Source organism: Pagrus pagrus (genome assembly GCF_965226575.1).
Source record: "Pagrus pagrus genome assembly, chromosome: 5".
Lineage (NCBI taxonomy): Eukaryota > Metazoa > Chordata > Actinopteri > Spariformes > Sparidae > Pagrus > Pagrus pagrus.
In genome coordinates, this window is record NC_140189.1 from 16942595 (window position 1) to 16968320 (window position 25726).

At 41.7% G+C, this 25726-nt stretch overlaps 1 protein-coding gene across 3 annotated transcripts in view; it reads right to left on the reverse strand.

Moving 5' to 3' along the window:
* tenm2a (teneurin transmembrane protein 2a) overlaps positions 1-25726 on the reverse strand; it is a 233315-nt gene that overhangs the window by 148927 nt on the left and 58662 nt on the right. For all 3 annotated transcript variants that reach the window (XM_084352211.1, XM_084352212.1, XM_084352210.1), the window contains exon 2: positions 15114-15481. In XM_084352211.1, the coding sequence (XP_084208337.1) occupies positions 15114-15339 (226 nt within the window). In that variant the 5' untranslated portion in view covers positions 15340-15481. The remainder of the gene's footprint in view (positions 1-15113; positions 15482-25726) is intronic.

The following is a 25726-nucleotide window of genomic DNA, read 5'->3' on the forward strand; positions in this document are numbered from 1 at the left end:
ACTTGTTTGGGCTAAAGAACACAAGGAATGGACATTAGACCAGTGGAAATCTGTGCTTTGGTCTGATGAGTCCAAATTTGAGATCTTTGGTTCCAACCACCGTGTCTTTGTGCGACGCAGAAAAGGTGAACGGATGGACTCTACATGCCTGGTTCCCACCGTGAAGCATGGAGGAGGAGGTGTGATGGTGTGGGGGTGCTTTGCTGGTGACACTGTTGGGGATTTATTCAAAATTGAAGGCATACTGAACCAGCATGGCTACCACAGCATGTTGCAGCGGCATGCTATTCCATCCGGTTTGCGTTTAGTTGGACCATCATTTATTTTTCAACAGGACAATGACCCCAAACACACCTCCAGGCTGTGTAAGGGCTATTTGACCAAGAAGGAGAGTGATGGGGTGCTGCGCCAGATGACCTGGCCTCCACAGTCACCGGACCTGAACCCAATCGAGATGGTTTGGGGTGAGCTGGACCGCAGAGTGAAGGCAAAAGGGCCAACAAGTGCTAAGCATCTCTGGGAACTCCTTCAAGACTGTTGGAAGACCATTTCAGGTGACTACCTCTTGAAGCTCATCAAGAGAATGCCAAGAGTGTGCGAAGCAGTAATCAAAGCAAAAGGTGGCTACTTTGAAGAACCTAGAATATAAGACATATTTTCAGTTGTTTCACACTTTTTTGTTAAGTATATAATTCCACATGTGTTAATTCATAGTTTTGATTCCTTCAGTGTGAATCTACAATTTTCATAGTCATGAAAATAAAGAAAACTCTTTGAATGAGAAGGTGTGTCCAAACTTTTGGTCTGTACTGTATATATATATATATATATATATATTTACACACACACACATGTATATTATTATTTTATATACACATATATGTATATTCCCTCCTTATGATGGAGAGCTTAAGTGATGACATGTTTCAACAGATGCAGGAGAATGGAAGAGACAGGAGAGTCAGCGCAACAGTGGAAATAATAAAATAGTTAAGGACCCAACTTTTGGGGGTCCTGAAGTCCTACTCTTCTGGGATCGAATCCCAGCTGAGGTTGCTCTCTGGTGTCTCCCATAATCTGTCACTCTCTCTCCTCCTTGTCGCCCGGCACAAGACAAAATGCACTTACTGTAAAAAAAAAATATTGCTGCTCTGTGCGCTATAAAAAATAAAGGAGAGCAGAGGGGAGTGGGATTGTAACAACTGAAGACAAGATAGGGAATATTACAGTTTTTTTTCTAAATTAGTAACACACAGTTCTCAGTGTCATCTTTACTATTTCACATTTTTCACACACATGCAAAATATTATGCAACAGCAGCTCATATCCAAAGGCTACAAATCTGGCAAAACACTTAAAACGTCAGTAGAGAAGTGTTTTGCTTGAACTTATCATTCTAAAGTAAATGTTGATTGTACTTTATAATTGCTATAGAAGAATGGCATGATCCGTGTTTACGTTCGTTCCCTATAAGCCTCACTTTCATGATGCAATGTTGTCTGCCACTGGGCACGAAATCTCCTGGGAGAATGGAAACATAGACACAGAGCGGCGATCCAGTAAGACTGGCAGTCTGGCACCATTTCCTTCTACTTAGTTGTTTCCATTTTAGACTAAATGTATGAATAAACTCAAGTTTTGTCCTGCTACACTGAGAAAAAACAGAATAGTCCTTTTTGTGACAGCAAGCATAAAAGAAAATACAGAGTTTTTGTGTTTGTTCTTACTTTGCAATCTTTCCACAACAGAAAAATGTAACTGTAGTAATTCACATGCTGCCAACTCTCTAAATTCTTTATTTTGATTATGTAATTCTTGTCCATTCTTTTCTGGCCTTTTTGCCTGTTTATTTGCTGCTGTAACATGTGAGTTTACCACTTGTGATCAATAAAATCTTATCTTGTCTTCTCTGGAACTCTTGAGTACAAAAAGTCTAAGAAAATGGCACACTTCATGTAGAGGACATCTATTGACGTTGCAGATATGGAGGAATAATAGAAGGCTCTAAGCTCACGAGAGACTACAGTACAGATGGTCGTCCTCTCTGTCGTACCACACACGTACTCCTCTCACTCTCCTCCATCTCTGCACGTGTTCATGTAAATCACCCCCTCCAGAGTGTACGGATAGAAATGAAATTAGAAAAAGAAACTTAACGTGTACACGTATGCAAAATGGTGCCGTGGATACAGTCCGGAAACAAATGCCGGAGCCTGAGTGAGAAAATTCATGAATTCATGAATTTTGAAAGACGCGGTCATTGAATTCATTCTGTGTCAAAGCAATGAAAAATGACCCGCACTTTAGCTCACGCAGGCTTCTGCTGCCGCTGAGCTACACTCTGTGAAGAGGAGAAAAATGCACTTCTCTTAAGTTGATGGGGGGGGATAGGGAGCAGAATAGAGGGTGAGGCGAGCCGATGACGAAAAAGGGGATCAGAAGATGAGGTGGTGAAGGATGATGAAACCCTCGGTCATGGTAAACAGTTTCTGCAGGGAGAGAGACAGACGGAGACGGAGCGCAGAGAGACACAGGAGTACTGTGTATACCTGAGCAATGAGCCCATACACCAGATTGGCTTTGACTTACATATACAAAAAGTCCAGGTTCAAGGTCACTCATGTCTGTGTGAGTGGGCCTGGAGTTTGTGGTACTGCTGTGCACCTATAACTACAGCACAGACTATTATTAATCTCGGTCACACGCACACAAACACACAGAGCGTGCAGCGGTGGGGAATACTAATAAACATCTTCACAAATCAGGGTTGCCATGGTGATGAGGTGAAGTCGTGTATAAAAGTGAATGCTGCATGGGCCCATACGCGCACGCATCAAAGGTGAGGATGCTAATGAACAAAACCTCTACAAGTGTTAATGAAGTGATTACAATCTTTGGTTTAAAAGTGTTTTCTACACACAAAATCATCTTTACTGCGCTTTAAATAAAACTCTTCTAATTACACACTAATTATATATATGTTTATGTTGGATGACCTGACCCAATGCATGTCCAATTCCAATTTTTAATGCAGTTTCCCTTCATAGTGAGACAGAAAAGAAGGGTGTGGAGATGATGGATATGCATGTAGCATATTTCAAGTGGGAGATTGGAGTTTGCATCATCTCTCAGGACTGCAGTTCAACTTGACTTTTTTTCCTCTTTTCTTATCATCCGACTATGCAGTTCCCCTCGGCTCAATGGAGCGTTTTGATGTCTTTCAGCTCGTTGTTTTGGTTGCACGGCTGCAACTTCACTGTCTTGGTTAGCTTTCAATGCTCTCATGAACCTCATTTCTGGACGCAGCAGGCTGCTGATAAACATGTACATTACTTGCACAGCACCAAACAACAAACAGATTAAGTTAGCGTCTAGATGGTGAACATAGTGGAGTGTTAAGCGGCTAAAAAATCCAGATAGTTCCCAGAGGAGTTGCTGAAGGCCATAAAAGAGCAGAGGGTGACTCAGAATGAATGCTAAAGTTACTCTGTGTCTGTTTGCTCATCACAAGAACCTAAATAGGTGTGATACGTGAACCTTTTCTAAAGAGGTTGCCCTGCTACCTACTAAATAAAAACATATAAAAAGGGAAAAATAAAAAATTGCAACCTTAAGTTTGTGTTTTACGTAGTTCCCAGACCTTAAAGGTTAAGTTCATCCAAAAATGAAGAGTGGACAGTCGGATGAAGTTCTGTAGCCTACAAAACATTTTTGGAGCTTCACTTCAAAATAGTCTTGCAGCAATTACCTAAACAACTTAGGTAGATGACCAAAAACTTTGCTCGCTAAGCTAAAAGAGTTAGCGCGCACCAATTTCTGAATTGGTTGCACAAGCTCGACTGTGCTTCATGGGTGTAAATAACGTCTTTTCAAATTAATTTCGGAATTTTGAGTCTTCCTTAAACTTAGATCTCTGTGGACAAGCTGTATGGAGCCATTTTATGTTTTCTTTCAGTTGTTTTCTTATATTTTAAAACAAGTCCCCATCTACTTCAGTTGGAGAATGGTGCAATGCTGTATTGCTGTGAAGCTAGCTTTCCATCAGCACGAGTCTGAGAAGATAATAACTGAATTATCATTGGGTTAATTCATCCTTTAGCCATATGGTATTTAGATTTAGCTATAAAGACAATATTTTCCTAACCTTAACAACAATAAATGTGCCATTATAAAAAAAAGGTATTTCAACAACTTTAAAGGTTTTCATGGAACGTTCTTGGAGGATTTGTAGAATTCTCAATATAACTGTCCTTGTTAATGTAAAGTTATTGTACTGGAAAAAACAACGACGAAAACAATCATAATCATATAAAGAATTTGTTTTCTTCTGTTTTTCTGGCTCTCTAGTCAACCCCCTTTTTGCCGCATTACAGGGTTTTAGGGTATTAGTGCGGAAGTCTTTCTTTTCCTCTTTAGCTGAAAATATCTTATCTCAGTCATCACTCTCATGACCATCAGATAAAATGCCTCATCCCTCAAAAAGAAGATTATTCTTTGACTTTTATTTGCTGGGATTTAAAAATAAAGTGGTTTGTAGCAGATGATACTGTCAGGATTAAAATGCTTTATCTTGACATCTGGAAACTAAACATGTGGATTTTGCTCTAATAAGTAAACAAAGCGTTAGCACACTCTTAACTTCAAACACTGGCACATTAAATTATCTTAATGAGCATGTCAGGGATGTAGGTAAGGTTTGTTTAAATGGAAAAAAACATCTGAATATGAATGCAAATGTAATGATTGTTTCATTTAATGGCTCTATCTGCTGTCTCTATATGTCTTTTCAGCTTCTGTCGTTGCGTGAGTGGCAGTAGCAGGGATATGTTACAACATTACCTTCCCTGTGTGACTGACATGTTATGACAGGTTGATGGGACACACTGACAGTCAACCTCATAGGGTTTGGTGTTGATTATCAAAAATCCAATTCACACACTCTCTCTCACACACACACATGCATCCACACATACATGTCCCTTAGCATTTGGCATGTCATTAACTGCACCATTAGTGGCGTGGTAACAAACTAACAGCTATGCCCAAATAGGAGTGTCATGGTCAAACACTTCCCACACCTCCTAGATGACATCCGTTCTTTTGGCTCCCGCCTGAGCCGTCTCCTAATGAGGAGACAAAAATAGGTGTGACAAATGTCATCCAACCCTGGGCTAGTTCTACTCCTGCCCACAGGACAAGAGTCTGGGTTGGACAGGACATGACAGGACATGACACAACACCATGCACTCTCGAGGAGGTCTTGTCACTGAGAGGTGTAGCGCGAAGCAGTGAAACACCTCTCATCCGTGAATAGGAGGCCAAAGTTGACTAGATGGAGACACATTGCTCACGGTTGCTCACAGCACTTCGTACTCCACCTACATCTTCTCAGAAACTACTTTAAAAATTAAAGGCTTTTCAAGAATGCTGAAAACTTAATGTGGCATATACTGCTAGTAAATATTTTTTAAATATTTGTAATGAGTCTGGGGATTTGGACAGGGAGCTGGGACATGAATTAATGCTGAGAGGAGGGGACCCCACTTATGAATAAATAGGTCAGATCAATAGGAGAGACTGCACTGCTCAGCTATGGATCTTTTGCAGTATACATTTAGGAATACTAATAAATGTTACATATATGAATATGAATGTGTTTTTGGTAACTAATCTGTTGACATTGAAAATTCTGAATAATATATTTTTTAATTCTTTAATACTAATGTGATATAAGGTTTCTTGTGGGATTCACAAAGTACGTAGGGGTTATAAGATTTTATGATGTTAGGATTGTATAGGCGCATATCTTTCTTTTTGTTTTCTAACTCATTAAAAGGCTACTTTTGGAGGGGAATTTCTGACTTTTGGGAGCACTAGCGGTTGGTGGTTGTATCAAAAAGACAATGTGACAGACAGCAAAGCACAATACTACACCCTTCCGACACGTGGATCTGACCGTGGGACACTGAAATACCTACCTACCTACCTACCTATTCCCATCAGCAGTTCATTTGCTAACTCCAGTTTACGCGACCGACAGACAGACAGACTGAACAGAGCGATCTATGTCCGACAGATCCCAGAGCCCCACCCCCACCAGACCTTTCTTGAAGGTTTACCCAAAGACAACCTTCTAAATATATATGTACATATATATATATATATATATATATATATTAGGGTGTTTTTTTAATTTGAGGGTGAGCCAATCCGCTTACTTTGCCACTTTTTATTTCGACTTTTAATAAGACTACCTTCTATTTTTGTGAATCATGGCCATTATTTGACAGACTTGTCCAATTAAAAGATATGTGACCGAGGTTATTATGTTAAATCTGGATGAAGGTTTTTTATTTTTATTTTTTTATTTTAGATTAAATAAATGATAGAAATAATAGAAAGGCTGCTTCACTACCTCTGATTGTTCTGCTGCAAATTGTTTTTGTTTTTTTTCTAAATTAGACTAGAATACTACTCTATTAATCCCTGTGAGGAAATTAATCATCTGCATTTAACCCAACCGAACACCCCATACAAAAAACACAACCAGCATCCTTTGGGACTCTGGTGAGCTTCTCTAACCGCTACTCTAGCAGCCCACCCTGATATAGCATCCTAATATCTGATGTCTACTGTCTGCCCAAATCGACAGAACGGTAAATTGTTCTGAGGTGAAACCACGGTTTATATCTAACACTTCCACAGACTGTGTCGGCCATCATAGCTAGAAGAAGAAGGAGAAGAGCAAAGTGAAGCCAGTCTGTGGAAATGTTAAGTTTAAACCTCGGTTTCACCGTGGACAAACAGTGTATCATTAAGGCCAGACGAGATATTTTCGAGATCATTAAAATTCCTTTGACGATGCAACCTGCTGCTAACAGGAAGAAAAACCTTTTGACACTTCCCTTAAGATTTGCATAGAGAATAATATGTGACTATGTGTGGGCATAATACGATTTCATATCAGCCTGTCTTGATATAGAATTTATTAGCAGGCAGAGAAGCCACTGTGTGTTGTGACATTCTTTGCCTCGTCACTTATTTTTTGTACATCGTACACCACGTCTTCCATTATCACTTGCAGTTGTTCCTTCTTCTCATGGCATTTCTAATTTTTCATCATTCGCAATACGTCTTCATCTGTATGGTAATCCTACAGTGATTGAAGTTTATGTACACATGCCGCCACATCAGCTGGAAAGCAAAGCATTTGCATCGGTATCACTTTTTGGCACCAAAGCAAGGACAGAGCGAGCATCAGAACGAACACACGTGTGTACAAGAAACGTGGCATATATCCACACACGCACACACACACACACATTTAAATTCTGTGGCTGGGGAACATGTTTAATTACAGCCTATGAAGCAAGTGACTCGGCTGAGGAAGAAAAAAAAAAACACTTGATAACACTGACATTTACAATCTGCCTCATTTATCAAAAGCTGCCAAAGCAGAGTCAAAGAGGGTCATTACATAGTAAACATAGATTAACTCAACTCTCACAAAGCCCACACAACATTGTCTAATAAATTATTTTAGTCCAAGAAAATTGCAGATGTCAGCACGCATTTCCCGAGACTCTGTCAATTAATTGTCTTGTGTGTTACCCAATGTTTGTGTCCGTGTGTGTGTGGCGTGCTCATGTGTGTCTGTGCGAACAAGCGCCAGCTTCGGTGCTAAATAGCTGGCACCTTCAGCATGCATTTCCCCGACCTCTTCCTATTATTTGTCTCATTTGTTACCCAGTGTTTGCATGTGTGTGCATCCACCTGCGCCAGCATCACTGTTAATAGCTAGTGCTGTCGCTTTCATAGCACAGACAGGGTTTGACAAACTAAGCTGAGGTGTACTCTGGATTGTGTGGATAATGTTATAGAGTGAATCCCAGGGGCACATGAGATTCTGATAGACCTGTGCTTCGTGCCACGCATTCCCAAAACAAGTATTAATCACTCACGTCCATGCTGCACAGAACAGAGCTGGTGTAGTCTGGAGACATGTACAGTTGGATTGTGTGTGTGTACGAGTGACAAATGCTGGACCAGATGTTACTCTGAGCTGCGTCCCCCTTTACAGACCTCCTTGCATGTGTTGGGGCCACACATACAAACCCACAAGAGCAGTTTCCTGTCTATAAAAGAGCGAATACGGGGATGGGGGTGAGTGGGAGTGCATTGAGGACCGGAGGAGTGTGGAGTCGGCCCCAGGATATTCTTCAGCGGCTCCTCTGCTCTGTTGCTGCAGCTACGGGATGCTTTTGAGTGTCAGCAGCTGGCAGAGGCACAGAATGCCAGCGAGAAGACAAAGATAAAGAGGGATCGGAGGAAGAGGGGAGGGATCGCATTTAATCTCACCACCATTTATTTTTAATAGCATGCAGCTGCTTTGTTCTCTCTTTGATCATCGGCAGCCCAGGTTGACTGTAACCCGATGGAATGCGAGAACACACACAGGCATCAAAGTAGCGTACAGACACACATTCTGTATTTTATTTTATTTCTGTGGATTTTCTGAGTTGTTTACTCCCAGTTTTGAATGTCCAAACCCCTACATGCTGCAGTCCTTGTCACTGTCTGTGCAGGGCTGCAGAAAGATGCATGCTACCTCTGTGACACACGGTGTCATCAGCCACTGCAAGCGATAAGCTTCACCAGGAGGCGTAGCACGTGGTGGGTATGCACACACACACACCATTGTGCAGGAGCCATGACTAAGGAAAAGAAGCTGCTTCTGAAGTGACAAGGACAAGATGTGGCTTCCCACTGGCGTACATCGCCAATTGTGCTCATTGGAAGCTGTCAGGAGGCATCACTGCCAGGTAACAAACCCCGGAGAGAACGTTACCACTGTACCACCTGTGTTTACCTTAAGAAGAATCTTTATTTACATGTTGTGACAATGTACAACATAGTGAAACTGTAGTCTGCCTTTAACCCATACCGAGGGAGCAGTGGGTAACATTCACGCCTGGGGGCCAACTCCAGATCTCAGCCAGTGCCTTGGTCAAGGAGTGTCTTGACTGGAGAATTAATGTTTTAATGGTGGGGGAAACCAGAGTACCCAGAGAAACGCATGCAAGCATGGGTGGGACATGCACTCCGCACAGAGTTTGAGGCAACAGTGCTAACAACTGCACCACCTTGCTGTTATGGAGCAAAGCAAAGATAGTTGTGTTGACTGTAAAAACAGAAGTGACTCAAATGAGTCAAGGACTTGATAAATCACATTTATATCCTTGTCGCGCAGGTTCCTCTCATCCCATCATGGTGCATTCTGCAAACAAGTCACATACGAGGCTGCTCTCTCCAGAGTGTTTGGGGTGAGCCCCTGAATCTCACTGAAGAGGCCACATTATGAGAGGATGCTGCTGCGGCTGCTGCTGTTCTTTCAGATACTTGGAAGTCCTCTCTCCCCAAAGAATGGAGAGGACAGAGGAAGCAGAGGATGTTTCTCTTGCCTAAAGCCTCCTCCCGACCAACCAGCAGTGCATTTTGCCTGCCATTCAGCCTTGTAGACAGGCGGTGGATGCAGTCATGCCAGGATGCGAGTGGCAGAGTTTGGCAGAGTTTTTGGACAAAGCCATCCTTGGCTACCGTAGTCGTTTGTCACATCAAAGTCGATGGAGGAAAGGGAATGCAAAATGAGGTAAACATGGCCATTATGCTCTCGCTATACTGTCAGCTCTTACAGGTCTGAATGGGCTCACTGTGATTACATTAGCACATGCATCTGTCTGTGAAAATGAGAGGTCAAGACTAAAGAGTTCAAAGCACAAAGACACACAAAGCCACAGAGAGGGCCCAAACATAACAAATGTGTGAGATGATCACTAAAGCAACAACAGGATGAGAGAAAGGTGGGAAAAAAAGAACGAGACAGAGAAAGCAGGAATGAAAGGTGTGACAGAAGAGCAAGAGAAGACATAAAATAAGTGAGAAAAAAATGTGCGAGATGGAAAGATGGACCCTCAGAGAGAAAGAGACAGAGACAGAGTGAGTGGGGACAGGAGAGGATGGTTAGTGTTGTCCAGGCAGTAAGGCAGACAGGTGGGTAGGTGGTAGATTCTCTGTGTGGTTTCCATCCCTGGGGGCAAAGCAGCAGAGGAGAATGCAGAGGGGCTCATTTAGATCCTTCTAAAAGGAAAGGACAAAGCATCTCGAGACTGCAGTGGCTGTGATAATGCCTATCGCCTAGAGGTGGACCTGCAGGGACGACACACTCCTGGGATGTGCTGAATATGAGCTGCAAAGAAGGACTGGGGGAGAGACAAGGAGATGTACAGGATGGGTTGAAAGATCAGAGAGACAGAGAGGTGACAAACAAAGAGAGAGCAGAGGTGTATGATGCTTCTTTGCACTGCTCAGAGTGGGATATTAGAGCTTACACATTTGTCATATTTGTATTTGTGCCACAGGATTATCTGTTTCGCAGTGATCCAGGCATATTCAGCCCAAACGAACACGCTGGAAAGATATGAAAGGGAAGTGAGAATAGTTAAAATTGCACATGCAAAATAAAGCAAACATGCGGACAAAGCTTTCTCTGATATTTCATCGAGATTTGTACCTTATCGGACTCGCTGATGTATTCAAATATGTTGTTTTGTGGTGTTAAATAGTGAACACTTGTAATGAGCTTTCCAGACTGTTGCATGTTATGGTGAGGAAAGAATGTGTTATTTGGCTGTGCTTATCCAAGCGGACTAGGTAATAAGTGTGTAATGGGGAAACAGTGGAGTTGAGATCCAATGAAAGCAGGGGGTCTGTTGGAATACACAACCAAAACCCGCTTTATCAAAATCTGTGAGGAGCCGCTTGGGACGGCGATTGTTCAAAGGCTGAAAATAAACTGAAAAGAAAATGGATTCACTCAGACTTTGCACATGTTCAGAATTGTTGATGTAGATGTATGTGCATAATTGTATTTTTCCAACATTTTATACTGTACAATACAACAGCATCTCTTTACCAACTCTTCTCAGTTGTAGTCGCACAATCATACCAAGTTACTTCAGCCTGACATTATGGTAATTTTCAATTCTGCTGATGTTATTTTGGAAGCTGTGGTAGCGGTTGCTAGGATCAGCTAACTAACATGACACAGGATCAAACAAATATGTTAATTTATAACGTGTTAAAAACTTGTACATCGTTGTTGATCTCTGCGACACGCATCACCATTTTCTGTTTCTATTTTTATTGAGTGTGGTACAGTAGTGCTAGCAATGCACAACAATGATTCCCCCCCTTTTGATTCATGGTCACTGGTTCCACAGCTAACCAAGCCTTGAGCTAATTAACTAACGGTGGCTGGCTACAGCCACAGATAGCCAGCAAAGAGCAGAATTCTGGCCATATTTTAAAAATAACACATCTATATCATTGAACAAATCTGAAATGTAGAACACGACTAACTCAGTCAACCAACTGAATAACACTTGTGACATCTTGATGACATTTGAGAACTTGAGCAGAACGTAATACTATACTTATGAAAACAGCACAGAAGACACAAAGTTGTAACTCTATTTTTCTAAAGTGCAAATGCAAACACCAGCCGGGGCCACAATTCGGCCCACAAATTCAAAACTGCAGGACAAGTATGTCGGATGCGGGAGGAATACATTATCAGCATGTAGACTTGGGACGGGCCTAAATAAAGGGAATTGACATCAGCTCCTCTCACCTCCTTTTAAAGCAGCAAACAGTTTCCTAATGGGCTGGGAGGTAAGTCCAGAGCCGCAAAACACAAATATACAGCAGCCCCCAAGAAGACTCCAAACGCACTCCGAGTATGGTTCCAAAGGGAGGTGATGTTCTTTTTAAAGTTGAATTTATGCCTCAGGAAACACAGAAATTCCAGTGAAGCTTTTCATGCATAATAATGTGCAGTAAGTAAGTTATTTTAGAGGGCAATGATATCTTTGGAGTTAGACCACGACTACAGTGGGCTGTAGCAGAACTAGTGTGCGGATGTAGACATCCTGTATACAGATTATTTTGATATTTGAAGAAAAGTGTTTGAGTTCTTGTAGTGCTGTTCCAAACAATCTCATACAAAAATCCAAGTCGAGGACATCTGCTATACTCCCAATAATTTGCGCTGCATAACTCAATGCAAATGAACTTTCAGAATTAACAAACCAGCCCCAAAAAATGAGGTGTGAAAAATGTGCACTTGCAGCACTGTTTTCACATGCGGGGGTAATGAAACCAAAAACGTGAAAATCATGGCGATAAATGTGAGCGGGGTGTGATCTTTTCTCCAACTCCTGCATTCAATAAGATACTTTACATGAACCTCAGCAACAGTTTGTGCGATTTCTTACTGTGTGCTCCAGTCCCACCTGCGCAGGACTCACACCTTTTTGTCTCACAGCTGTAAGGGCAAGTCAATATGTATTAACGCACCACAGAACTGTAAATTGGTTGCAATACACGTAACCATTAAAACCAAATTGCAGTCTGAGAATAACTCCTGCTGACCTCAAAACTTCTCAACGAGAAGCAGAAACACCATGAAAGCTCGCCCAACCACAAGAACAACATCATTATAATTTAATCAAAGTTAATCATGTTTTCTAGTGTGGCCCCATCAGCGCATGAATTACTTATATCGCAGGTCAGTTCAGATATCAAACCTCTCCTCAAAACCCATTTTCGGATATTCAATAAAACAACAAGGACATCATCTGAATCCACTCTCCCCTTTGTCCAATTTTGGTAGTTGCCGAAGAAAATAAAGTTTCTGTCTCCTTTCACCATCTTGCCTATGAAGTACAAGCTGTTCAAAAGAGGAACACATTGTATCAATCCCTCACTCTCTCACGTACGAGTTACACAAATATTTGGTGGAAAGACGGCGAAGACTCTGTTTATCTGCTGCCTCTCTCGCTGTGTCTTTCTCACTCCAACTCCTTCTCCTTCTCCCTCCTTCCAGCACTAGTCCTCGTCCCGTGGTGTCACAGTCCATATGGTGCTGCAACACTGTTGGTCTCCTGTGGCCACACTTCCCACGATGCATCTGTGGCTCTGGGCTTTCGAGGGAGCTGATAGGCTGAGAGGACTGTGGTATCGAACAGCCATTCGCCTGGTGTGAGGTCAGCTTGGTGCGGCGGTGGAGTGTGTCCGAACGGCACACACCACTGACTTCCAGTCTTTCATCCATCCCGCCAATCAATCCTCCATTTTCTGCCGTTAACTTTGCCTCCGCAGAACAAAGTATGCTCTTCTGTTGCGCTCGCACCACATTATTCGCTGTGTGTGAGCCGTTAAACATTTCCTTCTTTAAAATACTGTCAGATTGATCAATTCCACTCAGTGCCTCAAGCCACACACAGTCAGACATGAAACATTGACATGTCTACCTTTTTGCGCTGTAATGAAGACTCTCCAACATATTTAGTATATATTTCTTTATATTTTGCGTCAGGTGTTACTGTTATTCATCTCTCCTTTGCATTGTTGTATTGTATTGCTCTGAGCCCTCTTCCTCTCCTGTCTGTGTCCATGCAGAGAAAACAGAGCTTAGCAAAGATCAATCCCATTGAGTCTGACTCCTTTCACTAGCCAGGGATCAATACTGCCTGTTTCATGTCCCCCTGCAATACACACATGTGCACACACACACACATGTTTACACACACACACCCACCCACACACACACACACACACACACACACACACACACACACACACACACACACGCACACACACACACACACAGAGTTTAAAGACATGCCTATGAGAGCAGGCCCACCCCTTTAGAGATGACCTATCGGCCTATCGGCTCACTTGCTCACCAGGGGATACAGAAGTTCATTATGACGGGCTTGCCAGTGCTAAAGGTCTGCTTTGGTCCTCTGCTGCAAAGTGCAGCATTTACACCATCCGATTACATTAACAGTCTGCCACGGAGGCCTCGCAAGCAACACTCGGTGGCTAAAAGTAAAATACAGCTTGAATAAACATCGCCATGTGCAACAATGTGACTGTTGAATGTGTGACAGCAGATGTTTAAGTAATGAAAGAGAACAGGAGAGCGAGACTGGAAGGGCTCTATAAAGCAATGCTTGGCTCAACCATATGTGCTGGACAGAAAAATGAGTTGCTTACTGGAGCTGCACTAAGAGCAAAAATAATTGGTAAACTTTGACAGGAAATTGCTACATCCTTGAGTTTCTAGTTTTGCTTTTTGGCTGCAATTGGCAACCTCCATTATCTGTTATATCGGGAAAGTATTTTAAAACCCTGGAGCCATATCACATCTGATATGCTCCTTTATTTTGATGAAGCCTGCAAAAAAACATCCCTTCTATGTTTTATAATGATATGTAATATTTATGCAAATTAGTTTTTTAGGAAATACTTCTTGGAGAGAGGGAGATGAAAACATTGATACAGCTCTCATGACTGAACAGTAAATACAGCTAATGACAGGCGTCTGTTAGTTTGAAGGCAAGAAGCGGGGGACACAGCTAGCTGAATAAACACACAAAACTGTGTTTATTTAATCCATACAGTGATTTCTGAATGTAGAAACGTATTTCTTAACACTCCATAACTTACTTGATCTATGTAAATATTTTACTATTTTAGTTTTCATAATTTCTACTGCGATAAAAACATTTTCCAGGTTCCTACATTTTGCACGTTACGTCATGTCTTGACATCTTCGTGTGTGGCGTTTTTTATATTAGATCGATTTAAACGGGATCATGTAAACAACAATCCCCTGCAGCCATTTTGGGCAATTCTCTAGTGCCACTGTTGTTTTTGCAACTTTTTGCACTGCATCATGTCAACAGAAATCTCCTGTGGCCAACTGAGTGCCACCCGTGGGAGGTCCGTTTTCGTGGGTTGAAGCTAACAGGCTGCTGGCTTTAGATACACAGTTAGCGTACAGACATGAGAGTGGTATCAACATTGTAAACTAACTCTTAGCAAGAAGGAAAAATAAGTGTATTTCCCAAAATGTCTAACTACTCCTTTCTCATGAAATGGACTTGATTTTCCCTTGTTATGTCTCCTGTCCAGCACTTTATGGATCTAGCCCATAACATACAGAGTAATAAAGCATTTGAAGGAGATGCTTTGCTCTACAAACCCACCTTGCCTGGAGTACTCATCGGCCTCGTGGTGAACAAGGTCAGTCACACAGCCTCCGTAGTGCAGCCTCTGCTCATGGTCGAAGGCCTTGAGCGTCTCGCTGGAGCTGTAGGACTTCTGCGTAGGCACACGGCACTCATCTGTATCCAGGGAGGCGGTGTTGTACTGGGAGTCTTTGGAGCAGCGGCCCCTGGTCAGGGAGCGGTGCCTACGATCCTTCAGGTCCATGCTGAGGTTGGGTGTAGGGGGGGACGCAAGGAGAAGAGATGGAACAGAGGAGGAGGAGGAGGAGGAGGAGGTGGAGGTGGTTGGGGGGAGATGGAGGGGCCTCCTAGCGGGCCTCCGTAATGTCAATCTCCACTTCAGTCACCTGGAAGACAGAGATAGAGAGAGGAGAGATGTAGAGAGTGGAAGAGACAGAAAAAAGGTTGGTATAAAATTAATGGATGCACTGCTGTGACTCACTCTCTCCCCAGAGAATCTACAGGGAAAGTTAGGTAAGAGGGAGTGCGGCGAATGGACATTTGAGCAACCAGGCAAATATACAACACATCGGAGTATTGATGCGGGATAAGTAAGGCTATTGTGGGGAGAAACAGAGCTGCCAGCGCTGTGGTCCACAGAGATAGACAGCCATCGACCGCGCTGATGAAAAATGGTCAGCCAGCATTTAAATCTATGACATAAAAAACAGACATGGTCCAGTCATCCTAAAGTGATGTCAGCGACGCATGAAGAAAAATACACGAGGGGAAAACAATGATGACAAGACGGGGCAGAGAATTAAGAAATACAAAAGTGAAAAAAAATTGTGGGAAAAGAGACTATCTAGACTATCTAGATTATCTAGACTGGAAAAAGGTAAAGGGGCGAGAAAGAAAGAACGAAAGAAAGAAAGAACGAAAGAAAGAAAGAAAAAGAAAGAAAGAAAGAAAAAGAGAAAGAAGAAACAAAGAAAGAAAGAAAGAAAAAAAGAAAGAAAGAAAAGCAGCCGGATGCAACAGGAAGATCCGAAGAAGAGGAGAAATGACTTGAGGGCATTGCTAGTCTCTCCCTCATTATCAGAGTGAGAATGAATCCCGCTCCCTTAGAGGCTGTAAGGGATAATCAAACACAGCCAGGCACACACACACACACACACACACACACACACACACAAACACCAAGAAACAAACACATATACAGTACGGAGGTACCTGTTCGGAGATAACACTGTTACTTGCCCTGACGCAGCGTGTAAAACGACTTAACATGTGCATCTCGACATCACTTCCTCTTCGCTGACGGCCGAGCTGTCCATCTCTATTGCATCACAACCGGCGCACTTTTAATCTATTCAAATCTTATACTTGTGGATGCAGATTATACATGATTGTGATGCTAATACAGCATGATGCTAGTGCAGCGGCCTTGAGCAACGCATTACATTAGCAGCTAAAGATCAAAGTACAACAATACAACAACCAGCGGTAATTGACAGGAACGCTTCCAGCAGCTGCCTGTATGGGATATTTATGGTAATAAATAGGTCATCCATGTTTCTGTTGCTTCAGGCCGGGGAAAGTCTGGTCCACCCACTGCATTACAGCGTAGCACCGCATTTTCATCAAAATATCTCTCAGTCTGAACAGTGTGTATTGATATCAGAGTGTGCGAGGGCCTTTCTAAAGAACAGGCATGATTTGATTCAGAATATGTGATGTAACTAATTGCATGCTGGGACGGAGGAAGAATGAGACGGGAGAAATAGAGAGAGAAGGGCTCACAGAATGTGAGTCAATCTATTCAATGAGGGCTCATTTTAAAATGCTTAGAAGGTAGTATTGAAAAGTGCCCTGCTATGTCCATTGATTAACAGTAGGTATTAAGTCTCATAAAGAGCTCATTATGCTCCAGCATCCATCACACAGGCTATTAGGAGTTCAACCTTAATGTGTTGGTACCTTGAATGGAGGGAGGAAGCAGAAAGGGATACTGGCTCGGGAAATGTGGGGACAGTCTGACTGGCATTATGCAAACGATGGGCAAACAGGACTTTGTATGTGTGCACGTGTGTGTGTGTGCGTGTTCCCTGTACGTCTGTTGAGTTTATATGACGGTAGGTTCGGGATGTGATTACGTTAGAGGAACTGTTGTTGAAATTGTGGATGAATCACTTTCTTTTCAAAAGTTAGATGAGAGGTTTCATTTCTCTTTGTGTGTGCGATTAACACTGAGCTCAAGGATGCTTCACGATAAACTGGACGCAAGGGGAAACACGTAGCCCAGAGCTCCGAAGTGAAAAAAGAACACGCCGACTATAGTACTTGTGGATAATAATAATTTTGGATATTTTTAACATTTGTGATAACATAATGCTGTGTGGGTCTCTGAATATCACGATGTAAGGATGGTACATTTTTAAAATGATCTAGCATTCTTGTTCATTTGATGTTTCTGTTTTTAGTGACCTTTAACAAACACCATTAGCCTTGACGGGTAGACATTTAGCACAGAGGTGACAACTCAAAATTCGGAAAAATTACATGCATGATTCAGTGGATATCACCGAAATCAAGTTACAATAATGTGTATATGTACCTCCATTCATCCGCTTGTTCGGTAGCTTTTTGTGTGCTATCATTTTAAACAATGGTCAGACAAGTATGCCCACAGATCATTTCTAAAGGTCGAGAATTAAGGGTATCACTTTATGTTGAAAGTGATGAGGAATGAGCAAATTTAGGCAAAGAAACAGGGTGATTAGTACGAGGTCAGAGTAGATAATTACGGTGGGAAAAATTGTATAATGGCACAATAAAGGGCGTAGCATACAGTAGCCTACAGAGTCGACCATATGAATGACACCAAATAACAGGTAATTTTTCAGTCATTTTTAACAAATGATGCTTTTCAAAAAGTGATGGGGAAAAATACAACATTAAAAAAAGTGGTGGGGACATGTCCCCAGAGTAAAAACAGATATCCATATATGTTTTGCAAAGATCCCTCAAATATGGTTAGCAAACACTTGTGACAAAGACGTGTAAAGGCGGCAGGATGTTTTACGGTTTAACAATAAACTTTATTGTCTAGAATGACGTCAGTGCACTGAGATAATAAGCTTCCCCAGGAATTAAACAATTATGAATTATCCCAAGCATCTTTCTCTGCATTACAATACTCTAAAACAAGTGTCATAACAGCGCATATTGGACAACATATATGCCGATATGGATGTATCTGCGATAAGTCAATGATGTCCAGTAATATTACATGACACTCTGATTTCTACTAAGTAATAAACTCTAATAGCAAGTGGTGAAATATATTCTAATTTAGATGAGACTATAGATAGCAGACCACAGGGCCACTTTTATTTATTCAGAGACAGATGCAAGAAATGCTGAATGAGAGATCGCATTGCTTAACAGAAGTTAGTGGAACAGCAACTATAGCTCGGAGGTGATTTAAGGACTATGTGCTGAGACTATTTTTTTAGCAAATGGAGAGCTAAATGTCCAGTGTGTAGGATTCAGTGACATTATTGACAAATGTTCAAGGCTCTTTTAGGAGCCAGTGTTTGGTTCTAGCAGTACATGGCAACACGGCGGATTCCAAGGTTCCATGGTTACAAAAAAAAAATTCTTGCTTTCAGTCAAACTAAAAGGACTTGAGTAGTTTGTAGGTGTAGCGCTACTTGAGTCGGAGGAGAAAGGACACAGAATGAGAGATAGATGGATAAAGTGGAGATAGCCGAGGGGGTCAATCACGGGATCTGGAACGCATATCAATCACATTCCACCCACCCAGGTGTTATCCTCAAGGTCGCTGAAGCACACACATACATACACGCCAAACTTTTTCTTGTTAATTACTCCGGTGACAGCGGTCCAACCTCCGCTGATCATCACACTGAGGCAGATTATCTCATTTATCAGAAGTATAATGAGTTATTGTCATTATGACTGGTGGCATACCATGAAATCTTGGTGTGCGCCAAGTCTGGCTCAGATTCATCGCAAATTCATATGCAAACACACAGAAAGACAAACATACACACAAATGCAAAACTGTGCAAACACCCGCATGAGCCTGCAAAGTAGCTGCGTTCCCATGACAGGCGAAAAAGGCTGGTTAGACGAAGGAGAAAAGAGACATGCATGCGACCGTGAAGTGACCATGAAATCCAGGCAGAATGAGAAAAGTAATTGGAAGACGCCGGGGAGGGTGGAGAATTCATTTTCAAAATTACAGAGGTGAAGTTAGGTGCAGATAATGGCCTTTCTCTGCAAATAAGAGCTCGGGAAGAGAAATATGGAAAATGACACAATGTAAATCCACTGTAACTAGAAATCACACCCAGTTAATAGGAAGCTAATGACATCAGTGGATTAGCGAGCATCAAACAAGATGGTTTCCCGTTCAACCCGATCAACCTCTGAAAGTCCAAATATCAGAGAGAAGAAGGCGGCAATGTAAATGGTGGTAACACACCAAAGAGATTAAACACGGATGCAGCTATTTTAAGAAGCACCAGCTAAACCTTATGTGTAATCACGTCCTTCAATCAAGCTTCACTGATGAATAGGCTGAATGAACTTGAGGAGCCCTCAGATCTATTAACAGAGAAGATCTTGGTACATGATGTTGCGACAAAACCTTAAAGAAACATTACATTTGCTCGGCTTCATACTGCATTTCATGCCTCGTACAGATTCTCATATCATGATGTCACCAGAGAATGTCACCAGATAATGTGCATGTAGCTCATTATTATTAAAGGATAAGTTCACCCAAAAAAACAAAACTTCAGTCATTATCTACTCGTCCTCATGCTGATGAAAAGTTGCAGTCCACAAACGTCTCTGGAGCTGCAAAGCAAAACAGCATTCTCTTAACAACTGAAGTCGATGGGGACTTGTTTTAAAAAGTCAAAAAGTCCAAAAAAACCCCAAAAACAAATGAAAGAAAACAAACGAAAATGAATCCATGCTCTGGCATATTCCATCATCTCCGGGGGCTCTAAAATCCTGAATTTATTTGAAACATCGTTATTAACACCCTTGATTTTGAGCCGAAATCTTCACTTTAGCTGCTAAGCTAAAAGCATTAGTGCACACCCCATCTAAAGTGGATGCACAAGCTCCTTTCAAATCAGTTTGGGATTTTAGGGCTTCTGGAGACTTGGATAATGCTGGACAAACTGCATGGAGCCATTTTATTTGTTCTTATAAGTTCTTCCTTTAATGTTTTAAAACAAGTCCCCATCTACTTCAGTTGTTTAGCTCCAGAAATGTTTTAACAACTACCAAGCTCTACCCGACTTATCATCAGCGTGTCGTTGAGTGTAGATAATGGCTGAATTTTTATTTTTAGGTGAAATTATCCTTTAAAGGAGTCTGGAAACTCCTCAAAGGCTCATCTTATCTGTACCCCCAGACACCCAGAGGACTGTGAATCAACATGTCAACACACAAATTAAACACTCTTATGAGATACAGAATCAAACAATCTTCCATGATCATAAATTCCTCCACACTTGCTCGCTGCTTGACCTGTCAAAAATCCTAATACATCTGACACACACAAGTTTTAAACAGATCAAAATTACAAACATTTCTTCTCTTTTCCCTTAAAGTTTTGTCAATACTTTTTGAGGAGGCTAACTCATTCATCCTACAGTTACAGAAAAGCTTGAAAGTAAAAAATATATCACCAGACCGATGGGCCGCTCTGTATAAAAAACAAGCAGTGGGTCAGACATGTTTCAGCAGTAGGTGCATTAGTGCAATTATGGTTTGAAATCACCTAAGGTATTTTCTGTTTTCTTGCGTCATGCCTCAAATCGCCCTGAAGTAAGTGCTGCAGAAACAACGGGCACTGCTGATCGCAATCGACCCGGCTCGGCTGTGCATATTATTTCACTGCATTTGTAATGGTTCTGTGTTCATTGGCTAGATACCCAAAGACAATTAGCTGCAAAGATTCCATCCAGCCGCTGCACTCATTTATCAGACAAAGAAGCACGGAGGCGGTGTGTGAGTGCTGGTATAGAGGCTGTTCAGGGCCATCACACTGTGGGAGGCTTCCTGTCCAGATGTCTCCGACTGCAGCTAACTAAGAGGAGGCTCAAGCAGGGCATGTTCACTCTGTATAAACAACAAACTATCCTGACACTTACTGACACTTGACATAGTCAATACAAAACTACAGAAGAGCTTACACAGTTCAAAGTTTTTGTATATCTCAGTTTGGTGTATAGTGTACTTGTAGGGCTACAAGTAATTATTCTGCAGGTTATTTTCTCACATAGTCTTTTCATAATTATGTCTATAAAACAGACAATAGTGAAACGTGCATGTCCTGTTTTTGTTGAAGCCTAAGGCAGGGCTAATCAATTAAAAATTCAATTGGGCCTCAATTTTAAAACCAGGAAATGTAGATGGGTCAGACATTTTCAGCAGCCTATTTAAAACCTTTTATTAGCTTTTGGTAATGACCAATTTAAACAAATGCAAATGAAATCGTGTCAGTCAAACTCTGCACTTTATCGCTTTTATTTTGTTCAAAAAGTTTGGTTTTGCTCTATATGGAGCCTCCGAATCTTGCATTCTCTAATAACCATGGTGCACTTAATGAATTAAAACAATTATTTGGCATTTGGGGGTGGCAGTAAATTAAAGAAGCACTTTCAGGCAAGTTTTAAATAGACGATTTTCAGAGACATATGTATTTTCAGCAGACAATTGCCGACACGTGACTGTCAATATACTGCACAGCGGCAAATCTCGTAAAAAGCTAGTCACATGAGAAAACATTCATTTTTGGGAATATACCGGTCTGATCGGTACTGCGCACATGCAGCTCTCAACAGAGATGAGAAGGATGCAAGAATACTTCTTAGCTACTTCCATCATCAGCTCCGAAAATAGATGCAGTCTGAAGAGGTACATGATCCGAGTATCTGGTGACATGTTGTCCCATCTATACGCATATGCATGTGAGACACAAGTGGACATACTGTATACACTATATATGTAATTTACAGATTTCTTCATATATCAGATTTATGTATTCTGGGCCACATAAAGCCCGCAGGCTGCCAATTAAATACAGGCCCAAGGTGTAAGCTTCAAAAGTCTTGTTTTGACTAAACGGTCCAAACCCCACTTTCAGTTCGTTATCACATAAGACTGAAAGAAAAGCAGACAATTAAAAAGCTGGAACTTGAAAATATCATTTTTGCCAGAAAAGTACATAAAAGATGAATTGATCATCAAAATAGTTGCCAATTTTTTTTCTGTCATTCAACTAACTGATTAATTGTTTCACACTTCATACTACTCCTGCGGTCTATACCTGAATGCACAGCATGCGTTGCTCTTTGTAGGCCTGTTAAATGTAAAAAAAACAGACACCAATCATTCCCATTTTGTCATGTTCTCATTTGATTTCAGCAATTTTTTAAATAGTTTGTACTACAGCTACTATTTTGCGTGTGCTTTTAGTGTTTTTCTTCTTCCTTTTTAACATTGGACATGCACATCTTTTATTAGTGTCTTCTGTTCATTTTCCTTACTTTATTTGTCCCTTCTGTACCCCTTATCTTATCTTATATTATCTTATATTATGGTTGGATAAGGGGAGCCTGTAAAGCAGCCATTATCTGGCTCATTTAATTCAATTGTAACCAAACCAAAAGCAACAATCAGCCAACGAGACTGGTGGCTAAAAGCCTGATAAAACACAGCATGGAGCCTTTCCATCAGAAAATTCATCCACCCTTCCAGCTCTCTTTGTCAACAGGAGATGAAGTTCTTCATTTGGTGTCTTTTGCTTTTCTCTCTCTCTCTCCCTTTTTTAATTTGAAAGGAATTTGAATGGAAAGCGATGGCCTATTGAAAACACAAGGCCCCGCTATCACAAAAGACAAAATTGTGGCTTTAAAGCGTTTTGCTCTCAATTTTCTGCTGTTTTTGTGCCGCTGCTCAAATTAAGTTGTTTACACAGTTTGTTCACAAAGACAAAGAGAGAAAGACACCGAGTGACTGAGAGAAACAAAAGAGTAGACGGGGAGAGAGTGGAGTACTGAGAGGTTGCGTGAGAATTAAGAGGAAAAACAAATCGTTGGATGAGACTTGTGCTCAATTACACATCGCCAAACATCCCGCGTGCATTGTGATTGCCGGAATAGCGTCCTGCTGGAGATCCAAATATGGTTAAGATTCAAATATTATACATACAGTTAATCAAAGCATCCAATTACTTTAGATTTCCCTTACGAGCAGCTTATACTTGATATCATATCTTTAAGTGTAAATCCTTATTATCCTTACGATTAATTTGGTTTTTTCCACCAGTAAAATCTTTTCTGAGGGCGCACACTGAATCAATGTAATTAGTCTGAATGCTGTGTAGTAATTAACAGCTTTTTCGACAAATATCTCGTTATGTACAATATACTTTCAATTTCACTGTAAGGATAACAAATTTAAGCTGTATAGATGTGTAAAAAATGTGTGTGTGTGTGTGTGTGTGTGTGTGTGTGTGTCTGGGGACAAGGGGAAGAGCTGGGCATTGTGATTACTTCCTGCACTAAAATCGGTGTATGTATGTGTGTGTTGACATGTATTAGCATATATAAATATTCCTGTATGTATCCACATCTTTTAACGCACCATGACCTCTATCATTCTCTCTCTGACACACACACACACACACACACACAAACACACACACAAGCCTGCCTTGTATGAGCTTTGGACTTTGGCTCTGACGGCGAGGCTCCTCACCGTGAAGAGTCATTAATCATGTCTTCGATCTCGGGTGGCATTGAAAGTGCACGCATGCACGCAGGACGCACACACACACACGCACACAAATATATGTACTCACACACACACACACACACACACACACACAAGGCAAAAGGATGGCTGCAGCCGCGTGCCAGGCTCCAGTTCAACTGGAAACTGCGGCCCATTTCTGATCCAAGATCATCTGTGAGCCAACAGCTGAGGGGCGTGCGGGACAGGAAACATTTCATCACTCGCGCTCCCACACACCTCGCCCCATTACCTCCAACACCTCTTTTAGCCAAATAGGAAAAAATCACTTGCTTATTAAGTGTGATCGGTCGTGGTGTTTACAAGTAGTGTCACTATTTGTATGAGTTTAAGCTGGCATGTTTGTTTTTTTTACATTGACATTGTTATTGACTGATATTGAAGCACTTAAAGGAGACCTAGTATGCTTTTTTTCAGTTTTGTCCTTTCCTTCAGTGATTTTTAAAGTTAAAGTTAAAAGGGTCAAAGTCTGCACCAACAGAAGCTGCTCTCTCCCACAGAAAACACTGCTACTGAAACACTTTGTCACTAGTCCTGCCTTTAATTCTGTGACTTTGTGACATCACACTATCTCACCATGTCACACATTTGCATCATTTAGCTGACCAATTTGTGAGCTGACCAATCAGAGGAGAGGTATTCAGGAGGGGGGCCTTAAAGAGACAGAAGCTAAATCAGAGTGTTTCAGACAGACAGTCAGAGAAAACTGATGTGATTTTGAGCATTAAAGCATGCAATTCTATTCTAGTAGTAACCCAAAATAAAATGATTAACCTGAGAATGACCCTAATATGTCAGTTTTTTTGCAGTCAGGTTTCACAAATACAAAAATAATGTTGCTGCTGCTACAGGATCATTTTCTCGACGTCAGTGTTTGATTGTGTCTCTTCAGAATTCAAATGCACAGCAACTAACCTTGTGAATGTGGTGATATTGTGCAGCCAGCACAGAGTCTTTCATTAGCACGTGAGCACATGATAAGTCAGTGGTAGACTTCAGGCCAACTTTCATCTGCTTTGACACACAATGACTTACAGAATTAAAAGAAGATATATCCTCTGTGGTTTCCATGCAAGTTCATACTGAAATAGAACAAATTAAGACATTCAGTCTAATAGTTGTTTTCCACTTAGCCCTCTGAGTTAGTGCTGAATACATATTATTTCTGCTTTGCTGACGTTCTGAGAGAACATCCCCTGTGATCAGCCTGCCTGATTGCAGTAACTATGAAGTATTGCTGATGTCGAACAAGAGTATGGGAGTTACTTATCCAAAAGTCTGCATATGTGACTCACAGCTGTGGTCCCTGCAGGGAAAAGGATGGATGAAAGTTGCCACACTGATCAGGAACTGTGAAGAGACCTCATCCACGTTCCATTTTCTCCTCTATGTGTCTTCCCCCCCTCTCATCCTCTCATTTCTCAGGATGGAAATGAATGGGGGGAAACAATCCACCCCTCTCTCTTCCTTGCTCTCGGTGCCTGTGTAATCTCCACACTGGGCTGCAGAGTGCCACAGAGCCTCTGTTTATTAGACTAATCCTTAAATCCACATTCTGCAGGCCTCGCAAACGCCTCGCAAAGCTCTAATCTGACTCAAAACAAAGGGATTAGAGACGACAAGGTCCCTCTCTCTGTCTCTCCGTGTCTGCCAGAGTGGGCTCGGGGTGACGCACACATGTGCTGAGAAACACACTTGCACTGTTGCATACTCTTGCCTGTCATGCTCATGTTTGCTAAAGACTGACTGGTGGATGCAAAAACCCCTCCCGTGCGCACGCACACACA